We start from the raw sequence: 20,004 nt of genomic DNA on the forward strand, positions 1-20,004 counted from the left end.
GACTCAAAATTCGGACTGGGAGAAATTCCTGACCTACCATTTAGCTACAAATCTTGAAGTTTTCTGGTATAGGAACTTTTGGACATTTATTTACAGATCCCTTTCAATGTAAACATGTTATGTGTTGAGTTTCTGTTACCTGTAACATTGAAAACTAGGAAGTTTTTATAAACCATCCAGACCTAATTGCCACAACCAGTTTTTTCGAAGGGAAGAGGGAAGAAACTGCAAAATTGAACTTGCTGAAAACTAAATAGAGCTTCTCATCATAAATAATTTACTTTACACTGTAAATAAAATATAAAAACTAAAGTATATAATCTAAGGAAAAGGTAGTGCAAAATTTTCTTTCTATACACTTTCTCACTTCTCTTTCCCTCAACTTGATATGTATTCAATCTCGTTTGTATATTTATACAGGACACTTCAAAATTGTACCTACAAAATTCCTTGGCTTGGAAGCTGCTGAATGCATGGAAACAGTCCAACAGTAGAAATGAATGATTTCCGAGAAGCACTCACTCAAGGGCGGGGAATGTCGAATTGCTCCAGATATATGAATCCCGAACACGCAATGTATTCAACTGAGTCGGAAGTGAGAACCGGCGGATTTGCTAATCTGAATGTGCTGGGGGGTAGTGCCACATAATAAAAACAGTGGCATCTGGAGGAGCTTCTTTCAGGCTCCAATCGACTTCCCCTCTTAAAAACTATCTTCGGTTTGCCTCTCCTTCCCAATTTCTAAACATCCTTATTGTGGTTGTTTTTCATACTCCAACCGGAACTCTTCACAAGGTGAGGATTCACCGGAAGAATCACTTTCATATATTGTCTCCTTTGGAGAAGAAGGAAGTGAATCTTTTTGTTGAATAGAACCTGATAGAAGACAATCACCAAAACGACATTATATACATATAAAATCAAGCAGAGTGATGTGCTTTTTACAAGACATTGAGTACACTGGGTATTACTGCCACTCTGATTTCTGTGGGTTCTCACTATTGTTACTGTCACCAAAAGAAACTAGGATGTCCTTGAAAGGGGAGGTGTTACCTTCAGCTACTCTTCTGAGTTGTTACTAACTCCCTTCAAAAATAATAGGCCACAGTTTCATCCACTCATTAAAGCTCAACAACTTTGACCATTAATATGTCAAAATATGAAGATTTAATATGTGATTATAACATTATTAGATCAATCTCAGGAGATACTTCTACAAGATTACCATTTTGTAGTTTTTACAATTATACAGTAACAGTAATGAAATAAGATAAAAAGCGAAAAACTGACAAGGTTTCGCCTTAAAAGTCAAATATAACAGATGAGTTCGAAATGGAAGAAGTATATGTTTTTTCGAGGGGTCCCAAGATGAGATAAACTGAAATGGAGAGATTAAACCTCAAGCATAATAAATTTTTTTTAGTATGAATGCGGACAGGTTAGAAACATAAGGAACAAACCAACCTTTTCTTGAACGGAACTTCTTAGTGTGTCGCCTAATCAGTTTCTTAGCTTTTGTTATCGTTAGCTGTCTTGCAAAAGGAGAGAACTCCACATCACTTTCACTCCATTCACCATTATATTCATTGTCACCATCACCCCTCATGGTACGTAGCACAAACTTTTTGGCTTTCCGACGCTGAGTATTAAATAAGCCCCTTATAGAGGTAACAAAACCATCCCCAGCTCCATCTGCAGGACGCTTAGGAAAGGCTACTGGAAACTGATCAGATTTTCCTGTCTGACCACCATCACTGTCACTGAGGTTAAGATCTTCAAGGATGCCAGGTCCTGTAATTTCCCTGTGGCTTTGTGCTTTGTCTTTGAACTTTTTCCCCTGTAAATCGGAGAAACGTCAAATCAGAAAAAGTCCAACTTTTATTGAGTTTACTGACCGGAGGTCAATCAGAAAAACTCCAACTTTTAATTCACATTCTTTGTGAATCACTCGAGGAGAAAGATTTAGTAGTGCATTTACAGTGTATTTGGATAGGGTAATTTGGAGAGAGAGAGGGGAAAGAAAAGATGAGATTCATCTTTATTTAGAGCCAAGATCACTTTATCCCTCCCATCCCCTCTATGATCGTTATCCAAAAAAAGTGTTAACCCCACTGTTAATTAATCATAGAGCAGTCTGAGGTAAATTTCAGATTCATTCTCATTAATATTGCAGGACAAACACTTGTGACAACTGACACGCATGTGTAGCTTATAAAACCCCAATTATATTATGAAGACAATTTGAGACAAATATGATGTGGATCATAACCAAGTGGGTCTGTGAATTAAAAATATATGGATAAGGCTATATGGCTCTGATGTTACCTGCATTCCAGTAACTGATTTTAAAACGCCCCAAATTATGTGTTTCTTTACTCTTGAAAAGAGTCTCCTCCAAGTTCCAGTAAATTCAGCACGGTGAAATTGATCCATGAGTAATCTTAAATCACTCACAGCAAATCTTGATCCCTCATAAGTGAGAAGTAGCTCAACCTACACATTTAAGTTGAGATGTGTCTATTCAAAAACATGCATATATAATTTTTAACAGGTCACCATCACAACAAAACTGACCTGACTTATCTTGATATTGTGGAATTCCATTAATTTTCGGGGCCTTGATCTTTTGTCTTCACTTGACTTCCCTACTTTCTTTTCTTCATGAGATACACGGCCTGCTTTGATCTGTTTGGCATCTTTCGCTTTACTTTTAGAAGCATCATCTTGCTGCTCGCTTGCAGCTAGAGGCCCACTTTTAGAGTGAGAGGTGCTTGAAGAATGAAGTTGTAGCACGAGTTCGTCGGCAATAGATTCTGCAATGTTCTCTTCCCATGATTTGTCGAAAGAAGATGTTCTCCTCAGCTCTGATGATGTACCAGTATTTGATTTGTTCTGTTTTGATGTCTGTACAAAGAACCAAGATATCTTTGATTTAACTTGAAAGATAAAAGACAGTTCATTGAGGATAAAATAACTTCAGACAAACGAAGCCAAGAGGTTCTCTTATGCACCAACATTCCCGTAAGTTCCATATTTACAGCCACTAAAATGCAAAAAAGATTTCTCCTTATGGTAGTGCATGCTAAAACCAATAAGAACTCACCAGGGAGGTGTCAGCATGACTGCTTCCAGATGTCGAGGGTACGCCAGAGGCACTTGTCCTGGAAGAACTTTCAGAGTCCTTGGTCACAGTAGATCCAGAACCTTCCTGTGCCAAAGAACCCTTTTTCACACGTTTTAAACCAGCAGTAGTTGAAACCTTCCAAACCTCCTGCGTGGCATAACACAATAAGTTGAAATCAGAATAATATCACCATCAGCCTGAGAGTGTGATAGTTGTACATGGGTGACACACATATGTCTAATCCTTTATTAATTGTTGAACACAATTATTTGCAAGGGGTGGAGGGGGGGGGGGGGAATGGTCAAGTCTGCATCAGCATGGGAGCATTGCCATGTTACAGAAATACAGGACAATAAGAGCTGTGTGCTAACCTGACGCCGTTGAGAATCTTGCTCTTCTTCTGGAAAAAGATACTCCCACATCGTTCTGTACATTGTCTCTGTCAAATGTATTTTTAGGGGATAAATCTCTACCTACAGAGATAAGCTATATCAATATTAGTCGGTATACCCAGCAGTCAATTACGAAGTATTCCAGATGCAGGACGAAAGTAGCTCTCAAGAGTAACAGAATTCAACCAGAGAAAAAAAAGAGAGTAAAGCAGCATCCATTCCCCACGGAAAATGGAATCTCTTATAAGCTCAACCAGGCGAGCCAACAGGGTCCAAAAATTTCACTGTTTGCTACCACTACGTCAGTAAAAACTTCTGAAGTCCGTTAATTCTATTCACAAATTCTTGAACATAAAGGTGAGTAGGTGACACAAGGTCGAATCTTTATCTGATATTATAAGAAGTTGATCTATATCTGATGCATCCTATGCACAAAGTAATAACAATACACAGAGCAATCAGCAAAGGTTGTCAGAAGACTTAGTAATGGTACTTCTAATTCATTTATGCAAATCACTGTTGTCGATATCAGATCAATAGAGATGCTTGAATTTCAACATTTTTCTTTCTTCCTCACTAAGGTACTTCAAGAATTTTTAAATATTCTAATACGGTAATAGTGCTCAACAAAAGAAATGAACTAAATGCTGAAATGCCACCTTGTTATAACATATAATCATTAAGAACTTCAAAAGCAATGTTATCTAATTCACTAAAACCATTGCGGTTTGCAATCCAAAAATGACGAATCCGTATGTAGAGTTTGTATACTTTTGGCCTAATTCATCAAAGTTAGGTAGCGAATTGCGTCTCAATACCCATCTCTATAACGCGAGTTTGGTAACAGTGTTCAACAGCATGCAACAGACTTACATCTGGTCAATCGAGATCATCATCGGTATCAGATTCACAAAGCACACATTAGATGTTGATGGATGATTTGATATTCTTCTACGTCACTAGTAACAGTCTGCAGGAAGACTAATATTTCCTTTACAGCCTCCACAAGTTTTTGAGTGTACACTATGTACATCCCTACTCTGATGCCTCCAACCCTCTTATTTTTGCTTACTTGCTAGCTATAATGATTTACTGGATTGCTAGTATATCTCAAGTCTTCTTGTAAAACCCACTATCTAACTTCTTACTCATGTCCATTCTGAAGCAATCAAGAGAAACTAAGTGCAAGATCCAACACCATGAGTAATCAAAGAAGGCTGTGGCAATAATGTGAATTAGCCAAGATACTTCATATTTTGAAGACATTACCCTGGTACACTCTCTGTCATGCAGCGTTGACATGCAAGCAATACATCATATAAAAAATCTTCACTGACAAAAACATAAAAATAAGGACCTCAAAAGAAATGCTAAGAAATTAGAAGGCTAAAGGATAAAATCATGTACCTGGAAAAGTTCTAGTGAAGAGTTTCCATCCTTGACAGGCCCTTGCTTGGCATCTACTCGAAGCATAACTTTTCTGCAGCATAGAGCCAACAGTAAAGAGTTATGCCAAAAGTACAACAGACTCGTGATGAGAAAAAAGAATAAGAAATCAGCAAAATTGCCAAACGTGAAAAGATGAAGTTGAAATCTACAAACAAGTGCAGCACACCCTCCAGCAAAACTCAAAAAGAAATTGAAAGGAAAAGAATTCTGCCAATATTAACACGAGCCGCTTCTTTAAATGTGACTGCAGTCATAGAGTAACTCTCAGCTTAGAGAATAATTAGCTGGACAAAGGTTTAAGGTCTAAGAGCCGCAAGGAAAAGAGATCCTTGCTGACCCTGACAGAAAAAAGTAAAATATTATTTACAAGCTTAACATGCATGCCCAAATGAAAGACAACAAAGTGTCCCTTTTGAAGCCTTTAAAATATATCAACGATCATTTGACTTGTTGGTGAAACATAAGCAATGGAAAAGCAACTTTTTCTAATGTACAATGTTTATACCACCATCCCAGTAACCACAACTGGGTGTAGCAGCAAAAAACACACTCTCTTTTGAATCTTGTATCTAGGATCTTTCACTGTTCTAAACACAATACAAAGTTGACCAACAGTATTTTGAGCAGCTTCTACTGTGATCACTATAATGCAAAGGCCCCTGAACTGCCATCTATGTAACAGGGAGGCACATACTGCTGCCAAGCAGACGAAATGGAAACAGAAGTGTCTGTAAAAATGGTAACTTTTATATCAAAAGGATTTGTTAAAAATTACAAAGTTCTATATGCCCTCCGTCCCACTCAAGGTTAACATTGGTGAGAGGCACGGAGAAATTCTAGAATACAAGGGTGGCCAAAAATTTATAACTTTGGCTTTAGCTTGAAGCCTTGAACAACCTTTTCTGGTAAATGTCAAAGTGGGCCAAACATACTAATATGTATTTTAAGTAATACTTGCTGCATAAGCTCAGATAATCATTTAGTTCAATCTCTTTCTTATACGTGAAAATAACTTCCTTTATTTTTTTGAATGAAACAAACTAAAGGAAAAACTCTCATTCAGTGAAGCAGTTGACTAGTTGACAAATAAAAGATAGAACTTGTAGATTTTACATGTGAGAGGAAGATAAGAGGAGGATAATATACAGAGAGTGACAGCAACGATGAACAGATGGCAGGAACAACAAAAGAGTTCTGATATCTTAGAATTTACAGGCAATCTAGTGTTTGTGAATACTTTATCACTTCACTTAAATATAAGCCATTAATGTATGAAGTTGTAACTTAGGAAAGTTAAGTACCAATTATAAGGAGGCAGATTCTAGATGATAAGGAATATACTGATTAGCTTTGCAACAATATAGTTCGATATTTTATAAAGAATTCTATAAGGTCGTGGACATAGCAGTTAGGAACACTTTGTAGAATGTAGAAAATCTTCAGAGGACAGAGATTTAGACAGTGTGTCCAAAAGCTGTAGTTACCCGGAACGAAGTATGTGTAGATTTTTTGTTATTCTGTTTTCTTTTTTTTTTTGGGGGGGGGGGGGGAGGTGGGAAGTGGACAGCAGCTGTCACAGCGCTACAATGGGATTTGCATCAGGAAAAGAACAGCTTAATTCACAGGGTGCATTTGCTTCATTACTCAAGATAATTATGGTGGATGTTTGAATGTGAAGACATTTTCAAGGCGCAGGAACCTGGGGTCAACTGCTGGAGTGCCATCAGGAACAGATTTGTTGACATGGATGGAGTTACAATGACCATTCATGTCTGATACATTTGTCCTGGTTTTTGTGCTGGGGTCTTCTAAGATAATGGGCACATCAAAAATCTAATGTAGCTTGGTTTGAAGAAGCAGAAAAGGCTTGGAAGAAAATGTCATGAATCAATTCTGACCAAGTATACTTGCAGCAAATTATATTTCTTTGAAAGGAGAGCCAAAAGGTTGTTTTAGTCAAAAGTAAGATATGCATGCTTGGTTAATCATTCAACCCTTTTGACTGAAGAGGGAGTAGATTAGGATCATGAAGTAGAAATTTGTAATGCAGGCTAGATTTCTGAGGTATCTAGAATTTTACTCCCATCTTCTTGTTCTACTTGTATCTTGAATTGTACTTCCCATATATGGCCCGGTCCAATAGGGCCACCAAATTTAGGAACAACTGATATGAATAATCGTAAGTCTCACCCATTATCAATTTGATTATTCAAGGATAATCCCAAGTTTGAGGTGGACCTTCTCAGAATAGTCCCAAGTTTATTCTTCAATATACATAAAGACAATACTTGGGACTATTTTGAAAAGTTCCCCAAATACTTGAGACATACGTGAAAAATATAACTAGATATTTTATTCAAAGTGGGTGAAAGTTGAAATTACATATAAATGTTTCTAAATCTAACACGATAAATCTAGTGGCTATGAATTTTACTTTACTAACGCCTCTCCTCTCAAGTCTCAAACCTCTCCAGAAAAAGTCTGGTAGTTTGGTAAATAAAAAATGAGTTCAGAAGATTCAAACTATGAAAACGACAAGATCCTAACAGGCAGAATAAGGTGCTTACCGACCCCACTCGGGGGGAGGATTCCAAGCAGATAGGAGCATGTCAGACTTTGCATTTGGCAAGCAGTTTCTTACAACCAAATACTTTGTCGTAAATCTAGCCACACCAACATCTTTGTAATCCCTGTCAAAGTCATATATCTGCATGCAAAAGTAAGAAATTCGTTAGAAAACCTTCACTCAATTTCTTGCCTCAACATGTACGATGTAACAAACCAGATGAATGCTAAAGTATGACCGAAGACTCGGAATGTTTCTCAAGCAACATATTCAGAAACTAGGTCATTTGAAGTTGAAAATCTTCCCATTAAAGAGACTATCAACTTTGTTGAAATTGGAGTACAATACTAACATACAGAAAGGTGTGTAGAGCACATATCAAAGGAACAAAGTAGCTATGGACAACAGGAATACCAGCAGTCCTCCCTTTAAGGAGTCTAAGCTATGTATACTCTTAAAGGAATCTCTTTAAAAGCCCCAATAAACATAGCCATAACACCGCATGCAAAATAAAATAAAGAAAAACACACATTCTCACATACTTAAGTGCCATCTCCATATTCTAGAAAAACTAATTTCTCCTCATCAACCATAACGGGAAAACCAGCAGTCCTCCCTTTAAGGAGTCTAAGCTATGTATACCCTTAGAGGACCTCTTTAAAAGCCCCAATACACACACCCATAACACTGCATGCAAAATAAAATAAAGAAAACCACCCATTCTCACATACTTCAGTGCCATCTCCTTATTTTAGAAAAACCAATTTCTCCCCGTCAACCATAACTGTCCACATAGCTTAAAATGGATTATCTAGAATAAATTTTCAACCATCAAAGCTCCCAAAGCCAACTGTCCTTGTAGATGCTCTAAGATGGTGATAGAACAACATCATTATCCCATTTCAAGCTAAACAATTTATTGCATTGAAAACAGCTGTCGCAATGTGATATCTTCCCCTATCCTTTCTCTGTTTATTTACTCTGTACTCTTCACTCTCTATCTCTGATCTTTCTTTTATTCTTTCTGTTATACATGACATAAATATGAGAAAACTTGGGAATCATTAGGGTTAGGGGTCATGATTAAAAGCTCATCATCTCGTACTATACAAAAGTTTTTACTCACCATTTCATTGATCTCAGCTTCAGCAAATGATTTACCATCAACCAGCATGCTCCAAACTACTTTGTTAATTTGCACAGAGATGCGCATTGCATAAGAGGGACTTTTATTCTTCTCCTTTTCCATCAATCTTAATTCAGCTGCTTTCTGCAAAGCAATCCTTAATGATGCCGATGCCTCTTTTCTTGACTTACGCACATTCCCAAGTTCATTCTTCAGCCTTTGAACCTACCAAGAAAACCAGACACAAGAAGAAAGATTAATTTAATAGTAATTATTGAAGTATTTCTAGAGAGCATATCTTTTAACACACATAGAATAACCATACTAAAAGTAATGTTGCTATACTCCTGATACTATACAGGTATAAAGGAACTGGAGCTGACAAACCACATTTCTCCTAGGCATGTACTACCATGGCCATTTTGATAGATAAAGAAAGAGACTCTTTAATGAGGATCTCCGTCCTATTTATATATTTTTTTATTTTTTTCGGAGTGCAAAATTGACATTGGATACCATATTAATACAAGAAGCATCAATACAGGAGAAGCTGTTCATTTTACCTTTATCTCCCTTCCAGCTGCTTAATGGTAAGTGAAAAATTTTAGGCTACTATAAAATAGGCAAGCACCAGCCTTGCAACAGAATCCAGGAGGTTAACACGTTAAAGAATTTTCTATACTCCATTTTAAAAAGGTTCCTTAATATCCATACAAATCCAGTTCAGGTTGCACTTATCAACTGCCACCATCTATACAAGGATAAATTTGTGAGGAGTACTGCTTCAAACAACAATAAGGCGTATATACTCCCTCCGGTTCTTTTTCTTTCAAAACAACCATTTGAATCACTTTGACACATATTAAGAACAAGACATGTGACCCGTTGATTCGGTAAATATTTTCATAGAAGTTATATACTTATTTATTTAAAAGATACAATTATTTTTAAAAAAATTTAATTAATTTTAATATTAACATATTACAACAATAGACTGAAATTATAAGTAATGGAAAAATTATATGATCAAGAATATTAACTACTTTCCATATTATCTTTTTTTAGGGTACTTTCCATATTATCTGGATGATTCTGGTTACTATGACTACATAAAAATTATGTGAAGATTATATATGGTTAGTAATATCAAATATCATATGCTTCACTTTATATTTTTATTTCCTTAAGAATACATAGAACTTGGCACTCGAAAGAGGTACCAAGTGTCAATTTCAGTATGAACCTACTGAGCTTTATATAAATATAATTAGATGTGGATAAATTTAGTTGAAATTACACTTTCAATGCATATTGACATTTAATATTCTAATGGTTGTATACATGACCTATAATATTGTATTAGTATCATAAAGTAATATTTGATGTTGTATTGGTACGAAGCGGGTGGTTGATGCCAATGGGAGAAAATTACTAATATTGCACAGCCATCAATACCAAACATATAAGCAGCATCAGTAAAGAACTTAATATTACGGTACAGTTATTTGAAGGTATTTGGTAGCTCACCAGTGTGGAACTTCCACCAGATATCATCCATAAATCGCCTTCTTTCTCTGGGCCTTGGTCTCCAGAAGCATCAGTACCAAGTGATAATTTCATGATGTCGTCAAGAAGCAGCTTTTGTTCACGCTCTTTATGTTCAAGCTTGATTTTAGCAAGTTCTACTTCTTCAACACCGTCAGGAACAACTTCGTCTGCCTCTTCTTCAACATCATCATCATCTTCAGAAGGATATGTTAGACTACTCTTCCTGGGCCTGCACCAGAGAAAACTTTATCTAGCAACAATTGCGAGGACATATGCACATAAAATAACTCTGTCAACAACTTTCAAAAGCCTCTGGATATTTTTTTGTTCTTTATGCAGAAAGAGACACCAAGGAGTTGTGGCCTGGAGCAAGCAACAATAATCCTCAGAAACATGAATTCATCTGAAAAGAAAAAAAAAAAAAACAGAACACGGGACAAGAAAGTAGATTCTAATGCAGAGAGCAGATCAGTAACTGAACCCAGATAAGGACCAACCTCCACTGTCAGAATTGATAAGTATAGTTACCCTAATTTTGAACAATTCAATGGATTTCAAGCCCACATGGTCTTGAGGTTATCCTCATTGCATAAATTGTTGATATAGTATATCCAAGATGACTTCAACAAAAACTCTCCCAACTCCAGAATTGGATCAAATTAAAGTAGATCTCTAAAGTCAACTAGAGGAAAGGCAGGTACAGCAATGGTGGCCATTGGTTTTTAACACATCTTCCTGTAGCAAGTGGCAAACAGAGTGTGTCATCATTAAAACAAATTTTAATTTTTAAGTTTTTTCTCCATGCTCATATTTCTTTCATTGTAGCATCAATTGGAAAGGATAGAGGATCTTTGTTCCTCTCCACTTCCTTCTTTTTATCCAAGAGGACATGACCTTCAAGAGGTAGAAAGGAGAAGAAATACATGTACATTGTGGTCCCAAACCTCAGAAATATATTACAAAAGCGGTATACCCTTTATAATGACAGCATGTTCTCAACCCTGCACCATAACCCAGTTAGCCAAGAAGATTGTTGAAAGCATGAAACTCTCAGAACTTGTGATTGTGTGTGTCACACATGCTTATCGAATTGAAGTATCAGACTTTTCGAATATACAAAAAAAAACTGACTTCAACTAAATCCTTATTAAAAGGCATTGAACTTTCAAAGATGCCCCAGAATTAACAAAGAATCATTTCACAACTAAAGCACAAAGAAAAGGAGCAAGCAAAACCAATGTAAAGGATGCCTTCTTTTCCACAAAATGTCTAAGGATTTTAAAGGAAAAAATTAACTCATGTAAGGACTTTTCCCCTTTCCTTTTCGGTATATACTTTCTTAGCAGTACTATGCATTTTCAACGAAGTAAAAAGTCTTTAATGGACAGTGTCATAACCTTCGGTTACAAGTGTCCTACTAAACTATCATTTAATTCTTCCTAGTTACGAAATGATGGGCTACTTGCCCTCCAAATCAAGGGTTCACTACTTCACTTGGAAATAGCCTCTTCAGAGTTGTAGAATAAGGCTCATAGACATTCGCCTAAAACCACCTCCCATACTCTGCTCTATGGTGGGAGTCCATATATTCATCGCAGCAGCTATATGGTACTTTCTGGTTGTAGCATCACAATTTTAAAAACTTGGTTGGAATGTCCCTGGGTAGACTGAAAAAGTGGGATAAGCATGAATATGCAATACTTCCATACTTACAGATAAATTTTAAAGCGGAGGATTAATATTGTGCACTGGAAAAGCTGGATAAGCATGGATATGCAATACTTCCATACTTACAGATGATTTCACATTTTAAAGAGGAGAAATAATATTGTGCACTAAGAGATAGTGCTCCTTTGGACTAATATTAGTTTAAAAATTAATTTCCAAGCAACAAATAGGAACAAATTTCATACTTGGGAGGTCTTGCAAAGAGAAGATTGGTTAGCACGTCCAACATGACTTGAAACTGCCGAGAAGTCATTGTTGCTGTGATATTATGTGAATTGAAAATTAGCTCTTTCAGGGGCTTCACCTGCATTAACATTACACGAGAAAATGTAAAGCAATCACATGATTGCTTCCAGAAAATGGCAGGTGAACTTAAATCATAATACTTTGATGTCAGCAACATTGATAGTTTAGATTATATATGATGCTAAAAAGCATATGACACAGAAGATTTAAGTACCTTTAATTCAGGAGTCCCACCTTTATGCCTAGTATAACGAAAATACATGTCGCAGGGCATAAAGACTCTTTCCAGTAAAGCACCAGTACGTTTGACTTTAGGAGAGCTTCTACGAATTTTTGGAAGCCACTGCAGCCCTGCTCCTGGATCAACGTCAGTTGGGGCGACATGAGCCTGTACATGCTCCAACATAGCAGATAACTCCATACGTTTCCATGGCATTTCAGGTCCAGATTCAGGAATCTGTATACTTTCTGAACCGAGTGCTTGTTCAATCATCTCAACTCCCACTTGAAGAACTGAATGGAATGAACGTGCTAAGACACGGCCACTTACAGCAGCAAGCAGAAATCTACCCTGGTAGAGCATAAGGAAAATATCAAAAAGCAATAAAAGAGTCTGACTTCCAAGTTCCAACTGTCTAGATAGACGACAATCAAAAACCGTGCTCTGAAAAAAATGCAAACAAGAGTAAAGACACCAAATCTTGTGTAGATTATGCCGTTACTACAATCTATTGGCAATAAAATTTAGAGAGTTCTCTTGTGACCTTATTTCTTCACATCACCAATGGCCAGAATTAATTAATCAAAAAGAAAAACAACTACGGGCCTATAGCAGAATAAGAAAAATATATGAGTCAAATTCATGCACTGATTACGCCTAATATGGACATTATAATCTAGATCATTGCAGTTACAATTAATAAAGAATCTCATTTTTATTAACAAACAACTAACAGGACAGACAAGAAGAAATTACATCAAGGAATGCGCATCTTCTTAAGCGTCAAATACAATATGCACAATCAGAGATTTCGAAATAGAAAAACTTCCAAACCTTTGGACGTATAATTCATATATAAGTATAAGACTTGCATGTAGTAATAAAAATCTGTTTTACAGGCTTCATAGAATTATTATAAACAGGTTGGGAAAAAATATTGAAGTGAAAATTTTAATCACTTTCTTCTGTGGGTTTCCAGTAGAAATAAGAACCAACTTTTGAGGAGTTTACGGCCCTGCATTAACCGACAATGAATTTGACTTTCATGTAAGCCATTCTAGTTTCTACTGTTTAGGTTCATGACATGGTTACCGAAAATGAGTATCACCACTTTTTCCTTTGTCTCAGAGTAGCGCCCTAGCCTTCCTGTTAAGGCATCAACACCAATTCAATCTTGGGATCAAAAGATGAATAGGGAAAAGACAAGTATTTATATTGAAGTGACTAGAAACCTAATACTACTCACATTTCAGCCATGGTTTGAAGTTCAAGAGGCAATATAACATTATTCTGATGTGGCAAAACCACACCCCACTCCTGAAAGAAGAACTATAATATACTATTTTCAGTAGGCTTGACACCAGCTATACAACCTGAACATACTATTTTGTGATGGGAAACTAATCCATATACAATATTCCGTTATTACAGCAATATAAAGGGAAAACCCATCCTCCTTCCCAGTTTCCCCCCTCCCCCTTCCTATCAGTAATTTCCCATGTTACTCGAACTCGGATACCCATGTCTGACACGGGTACGTGTCTAATTGTCTTGACTCATTTTGTTAAAGACTCCAGAAATTTGGCTCAATGAAGTGTGAAAATACCCATACCCATGTCGGAGTCTCAAGGATCAAACACAGATACTTCAGGTAATATGAGAAGTCATCCATGTTGTCAAAGCTTCTTTACTCCGCTGAACAAAAAAGGGGGAAGGAGGACACAGATGCAAGAACAATTAATAGTCATCCATGTTTTAATCTACTCAAAGCTCATCATCTTCAACCTATCTGAGAGAGGGGAGCAGGCACAAGGTACAGAATAAAATGACATGAAACCTGAAAACTCCAGCAAAATCAGAGACACCTATAGTCCAGGCGAAAACAAGATAGCACATTGTCAGGTACATTACTGATATTGCGGAAGCAAAATTGACCTCTAATGATTCCAGATAAACCAACAAATAAGTGGTATCACTCAGAATGGTTAATGTTGCGGTTAACCTCACATGGAAACTCCATAGTACATGGTGAGAGAGAGATGATGCAAGAATTTAACAAAGAATAGCCATGAAGCGCGAAAGAAAAGCAAAACCAAAATATATTACCTGGAAATGGCCCATTTTAAATATACGGACCATTTTTGTCAACACCAAACTACTATTGATCAACTAAAAATTCCAAGACTGATGAAGCCCTTTTCTCCAATGTAGGCTACGTTATGGATAAAGTTGTTTTCTACGTCTCTATCCAAATTCACTCCTTGGGACACTTTACAAGTTTACCTCTTTTTGATGTACACTATGAAAGAAATACAATGTCTTCCACACGTTAGTACATGACTTCTTACCCTCTTTCGGTATACAGTATTTATCTTTTTATTAATTTATTACCTTAGCAATTAAAATATAGGGAGCAAATTTAACTAACAACTACACGAGCTTATTGGCTATGTAATTGAAGCCAGAATTTGTAAAGATATTGGAAGCAAAATTTAGGTGCACAAAAGGCCTTACATGCAATTAAATGCATAGCATATGGTGACTTCTTTTGACAAAAACAACAAAAGCTCCACTGAACCTTAAGCGCATTGGTCCAGTTTCTGCTAAAATCCAAGAACTTACATTGGCTTCTTCCGAATGAAGATTGAATTGAGGCTCAATAACATTGACCATAAAATGACGAGTCCCTTCCTCCTCTGAATCAGTCATGTTTACACTATTTGCTGGTGAGAAAAGAGAAGGAGACCTTGTTACGAAACAAATAAATGAATAATTAGACTAGTCATCAGGAAGCTACAGAGCATTTTTCTTATTTCTTTCCTTCTATTGTGGGCAAATTAGGTGAGGACATAAATTAAAATATTGCTTGCAAATTAGTGCATTATTTGGGATTCAGTTAAAATTGAACAAATAAAAGTAAAAACATCCAAGAACAATGGTACCAGTAAAAATCAAACCAACAAACTGTTAGTAAAGATGTTGTACCGATAGAAATAGCCGATACACTCTCTGTTTTAGCAGAATGGGATGGAGAAGAAAGTGATGCTGAATTTTCCTGCTTTGGGGAGGAGGAGTTTCCACCACCACCAGCATGATCTTGTGGCTTATCCATCTCAGCAAGTATTTGCTTCTCTTCAAGAAGCTTTCTCTGGGCATATTGCCGAGAAGGAGAAGGCTTGGATGGAGCAAAGGCTTTAGATAATCCACCAACCCAGGACCAAACAGCATCTCGGTTCTCAATATTCCAGAGAAGCTTAAGGCCGTATACAAAGACCCGCTGACAATTGTCAGCTATTACCACATTATAACCATCATCGTCGCTGGGATCAGACCGTGTATGCTCGTCACTGTCACTTCCATTCTCAAACTCAGACCTCACATATGTCATCTCAAGATTTTTCCTTCCAGCTTCTTGCCAAGCCAACAACCTTGCAGGATCAGCCTTTGGAGACTGTTTTCTTATGGTAAAATAATCAGATGACAACAAAAAACCATCATCACGAGGCCTTTCCATACAAGCACCTGTGTGATTGCTTTTTTCATTGACTCCTTTATCCATAGAAGCAGATTGCGAGTTTTTCCTGGTCATCTGAACTACTTTGGAAACACTAGTACAATCTTCTCGGTCCAAATATACTTTGGGCACATGCAAGTCCAGCCCTTGATAAACAAGATCAAGAGGCTCACGCTTACTCTCAAAAGTATACTTTTGCCTTCCCCGACTGTTACACATTTCAAATTTTAACTTTGACATCTTGAAAGTGAGTCCCTTGGCGGGATCATCATTATCCAATGGCATGTGTTTAATACAAGTCGGTGTAGCATCTACTCGGAGCATAAACTCTGTCATCACCCTGTCTAGTGACAGATTGCCAGACCTTGGAATTCTTGGAACACCAAAACGAGGCCACCTAGAAAAGGTACGCAGTTTATACGGAGGAATGTAATTCATATTCCAGAACTTCACAATCCATGCCAAATCGTGAGCCCCAAGTTTTATGATCGGATAACCACCTTCCACATCATGGACTGAGGCACTAGCAGTAGAGCCTGCTGTCGTACCGTCCTCAATGCTAGATGATTGTGATGTTTTCTCAGAAGGAAGTGGTCTCAAAGAGAAGTTCCACCGCAGAGAAAGAGATGTAGATCTGAAGGGGTCAAAAACTTTCTCACGACGTTTCCCTTCACTAGGCAGTGCAAAAAGATAATGATTAAGTGGAGTTCCAGAATCACACTCCCAATCCATACTAACTTCCAAAGTGAAAGTTGGGGTTTCAATAACAGGAACAGCTACACCAGCAGGAAGTTTCAAGCCACGACTTTTCGCCAAATTTTCCAGGCAGCTGGTCAAAATCTTAAAGTCCTTAGCAGAGGTATAAATACGACCATCGGACTGATGGATCTCCATGTTACTCGTCAGCATTTGAAGCTTGTCGTGCTTCTCGTAAGGATCAGTAGTTGCAAGGACAATCCAACGGGTTTCAGAAAAGAATAGAGACACATGTCCATGCATGTAATTTCTTACTTCATCCCACCAAGGCAAGCTTTTTTCTTTTTTTGGTGGTGCAGCGGGGGGATTAGGATTTCTGATGCTTAAATTAGCCCTGCGAAGAGCCACTGTGAAGGCATAGCTTATATCAGTAAAAACAGGCTCATGACCTACTCCAAATGAAACTTCCCCATTCTGAAAGTGAAGGGGAAGATCTAGATATGTTTTCATTGGTGGTGTCGTTCCACTTTCTGAACGAAGCAGATCAACTTTTCTCCAATTCCCAACATACACATCTTGGCGCATTTGAGGCTGGAATGGAGTTGCCTGCAGTAAAACATAGAGAAAAATATATTACCAGACAATGAATGATACAGCTTCTATAACCAATGTGTATAGCGCTACTAACCTTTTTATCTATAGCACATTGTGCACCAAAGTATAAACAAAATAAAAGAAATTCAAAGCACTAAAAGATACAAAGGGATAAGAACAAAAAATTCAAATGATAAACAATCGTAATTTATAATTCCAAATGATATTAGGTCATAGCAAAAAGTACTCCTACTCCTATTGAGTTTGATCATTTTGGCAAGTAACCTTTTTTCCATTCTCCCCCCTTTTTCTAATGGTTGGCTCCACATTATCGAATGGCAAGCACAAGGTATTAGGTTAGCAAGAGAATATCAAGAGAGATTATATTGAATATGCATCTTGGCAAAAAGCAATTTTTTAATCCTTACCTGCTGCGCTAGCACCAAGCAACCTTCACATTTACCAGAAGTTGCTGAAAAGATGGGAAAAGTATAATTTCTTATCTGAACAGCAAGTGTACCAGTCCGTAAGATCATATTGCTTCCATAAAGTCTAGAAAATGGTATATTATTCTCTTTCGCAACAGGGTCAAGTCTTTTGACAACTTCTATCATTCCCGCTTCACCACCTTCGATTTGTATCAAGGTAAGATCCAAGTCTGTGGCAACAATGGAAAGAATAGAGGTTCTAGACTTGCTGGGCCTAAAACCTGCCTGGAATCCCTCCCGACAGGCTCCAGAACCCTCAGAGACCACAAGTTTCTGGCATGCCTTGTAATATGACTGGAATGACTGCTTATAGATGTCTTCCTCTAACTTGTGTATGGCACAAGGATCTTGCAAATCTAAATCAATTCCATCATAGTTTAACCTTTTTATTGTAGTGGAATCACTAGTATCAGCAGCAGTACAATCCTCACCATTTGAGACAAGTTCTTCTAGAAATTGTAATCGAACAGCTAATTCACGGGCCTCGTTCTTCAGGAGCTGGTAATGCTCGTCAAGCCAGCCCTGCAAAGGCTCCTCTTCGATATCAGCCGTCAACTTGCGTATGCAAAACTTCACACTTCCAAGTTTTGAAGAACCAGATTTCTTAGGTTTAGAGCTCTGATTCTTAAATGGAAAAATGAGTTTCTTTTTGGCAGCCATTATAAGCTTCAGTGCCCGCAACTGATCCTCCACAGAATCATCAATGGCACGTAACTCCAACCTGTATGGCAAACAAATGTGTACATCAAGGCCTTGAATAACCCAATCCCAAGTTGTGGTTAAGGTTGCATCAGGGCCATTTGATGTCTTAGGAATGCGAGAGATCTGCATCCGACTACTTCTGAAGATTCTACAACTATTAAAACTGAGCATTAGCCCTTCAAGGAGCACTCCAATGCGGGCATTCTCAGAAAATATTGACTGAACTTTTACCATTGCTTCAACTCCATCTCCGGCCTCAGCTGATATACTGAGCATTTCAATATCAACGGCAAATACAGATTCCTTCTTCTTAGGTTGTTTTTCTGCATGCCCAGATTCTGCACGGACTTCCTTCCCTTGTTCAGGTTGAGTCATAACAGGGGGAATGCCCGAGTCATCATCCATGGCTTCCTTAAGCTTTTGGTTATGTACTAGCAATTTTAAGTATAACATAAGCTCAAAAAGTGATATATGCATATCTGGCTCCCATCGAACTGCAATGTCAGTAGCACTGAAAAGAGAGCAGACAGCTATCTCTTTAAGACCCCCAGATCGTCGAACAAATTTCGCATTTTGCATATCAAGCAGTAATACTTTAGACCCAAGATTATGATCATCTGGATGCTCCTGGTAAATTGACCTAGCTCTTTCAAGTTCCATCTGGGCAGACTGTTTGTCCTTGTTGAAACACACACTGAGATGTAAGATCTCAAGTGATACGGAATACTTCAACTTTTTGCATTCGTCTGAAACCGTGGAAAAAATATTTGCAGTTCTTTTGGTGCCATCAGCTGAAACAGTGACCACAAATCGCCCTCCTTGCGATCCATAATTAGCACGCTTTGGGTCTTCTACAATGGTGTTCTCCAAGCCAACATCAGCACAAAAATTAATCGAACACCGTTCAAGAGTAAGTTTCAAAAGTCGCGTCCCTTTCCCTGATGACTTTGATGAATGTTTACCCCGAACTTGATTTTGTTTTCCAGCAGCTGACATCTTTTTGAAAAGAGCTAACAAGGACAGAGAAGTTACTATCAGAGATTCAGCGCGTCTCATGGTGAAATAAATACCCATACCAGTCACATCAACAGTAAGAGCTAATATAGACTTAGCGCTGCCTTCTGGAAGTTTATCAACATCTTTTTTGCCCCAGTCAAGACTAACTTTTGCTACATGCAGTAAACATCCCGAGTTAGTTTCCACACCAAATAGACATTCCTTCAAGCACTCTTGATACTCATCAGCCAGATGCAAATTCAATTCACCAAATTCCGCATGTACTGCAGTTCCCTTGTTAGAAATATTATTCGCGAACACATGTGAAGATTGCGAGCAAGCCTATCACAATAACAGAATAAATATAATTAAGTAAAAGCAATTATATACTTTTAACATTTTAGGGGATAGGAACTTGACAAATCAAAAGTTAACAAGGGGACCACTAAATGTAAGAGCAAAAAGAGGTTTCTAACAGAGTAACAAAGAAGACAAGTTAGACACTATCATAACCTGGAAGTACAAATGACACATCTGACATCCCATTTGTAGGATGATTGCTTCTTACCCCCAAAGGAGAAAAAAATATTTAAAAAAATAAATAAATTGGTTGCT

The 20,004-nt window shown here is 37.5% G+C and overlaps 1 protein-coding gene across 2 annotated transcripts in view; it reads right to left on the reverse strand.

Annotated features, from left to right (window-relative positions):
* Positions 1-243: 243 nt before the first annotated feature.
* The window catches only part of LOC104888247 (hypothetical protein), a 34,428-nt gene continuing 14,667 nt past the window's right edge, over positions 244-20,004 (reverse strand). Inside the window, exons 9-23 of one of the 2 annotated variants that reach the window (XM_010673152.4) lie at positions 17,632-19,731; positions 15,385-17,215; positions 15,022-15,122; positions 12,394-12,750; positions 12,119-12,237; positions 10,185-10,434; positions 8,658-8,882; positions 7,533-7,672; positions 4,924-4,996; positions 3,496-3,597; positions 3,104-3,271; positions 2,575-2,904; positions 2,326-2,493; positions 1,465-1,837; positions 244-876 (exon numbers count right to left, since the gene is read on the reverse strand). In XM_010673152.4, coding sequence (XP_010671454.1) covers positions 752-876; positions 1,465-1,837; positions 2,326-2,493; positions 2,575-2,904; positions 3,104-3,271; positions 3,496-3,597; positions 4,924-4,996; positions 7,533-7,672; positions 8,658-8,882; positions 10,185-10,434; positions 12,119-12,237; positions 12,394-12,750; positions 15,022-15,122; positions 15,385-17,215; positions 17,632-19,731 — 6,462 coding nt within the window. In that variant the 3' untranslated portion in view covers positions 244-751. Of the gene's footprint in view, positions 877-1,464; positions 1,838-2,325; positions 2,494-2,574; positions 2,905-3,103; positions 3,272-3,495; positions 3,611-4,923; positions 4,997-7,532; positions 7,673-8,657; positions 8,883-10,184; positions 10,435-12,118; positions 12,238-12,393; positions 12,751-15,021; positions 15,123-15,384; positions 17,216-17,631; positions 19,732-20,004 lie in introns of those variants that run through there. The other variant, XR_002039398.2, reaches the window with a different exon arrangement.

The sequence above is a fragment of the Beta vulgaris genome, chromosome 1, assembly GCF_026745355.1.
Source record: "Beta vulgaris subsp. vulgaris cultivar EL10 chromosome 1, EL10.2, whole genome shotgun sequence".
Taxonomy (NCBI): Eukaryota; Viridiplantae; Streptophyta; class Magnoliopsida; order Caryophyllales; family Amaranthaceae; genus Beta; species Beta vulgaris.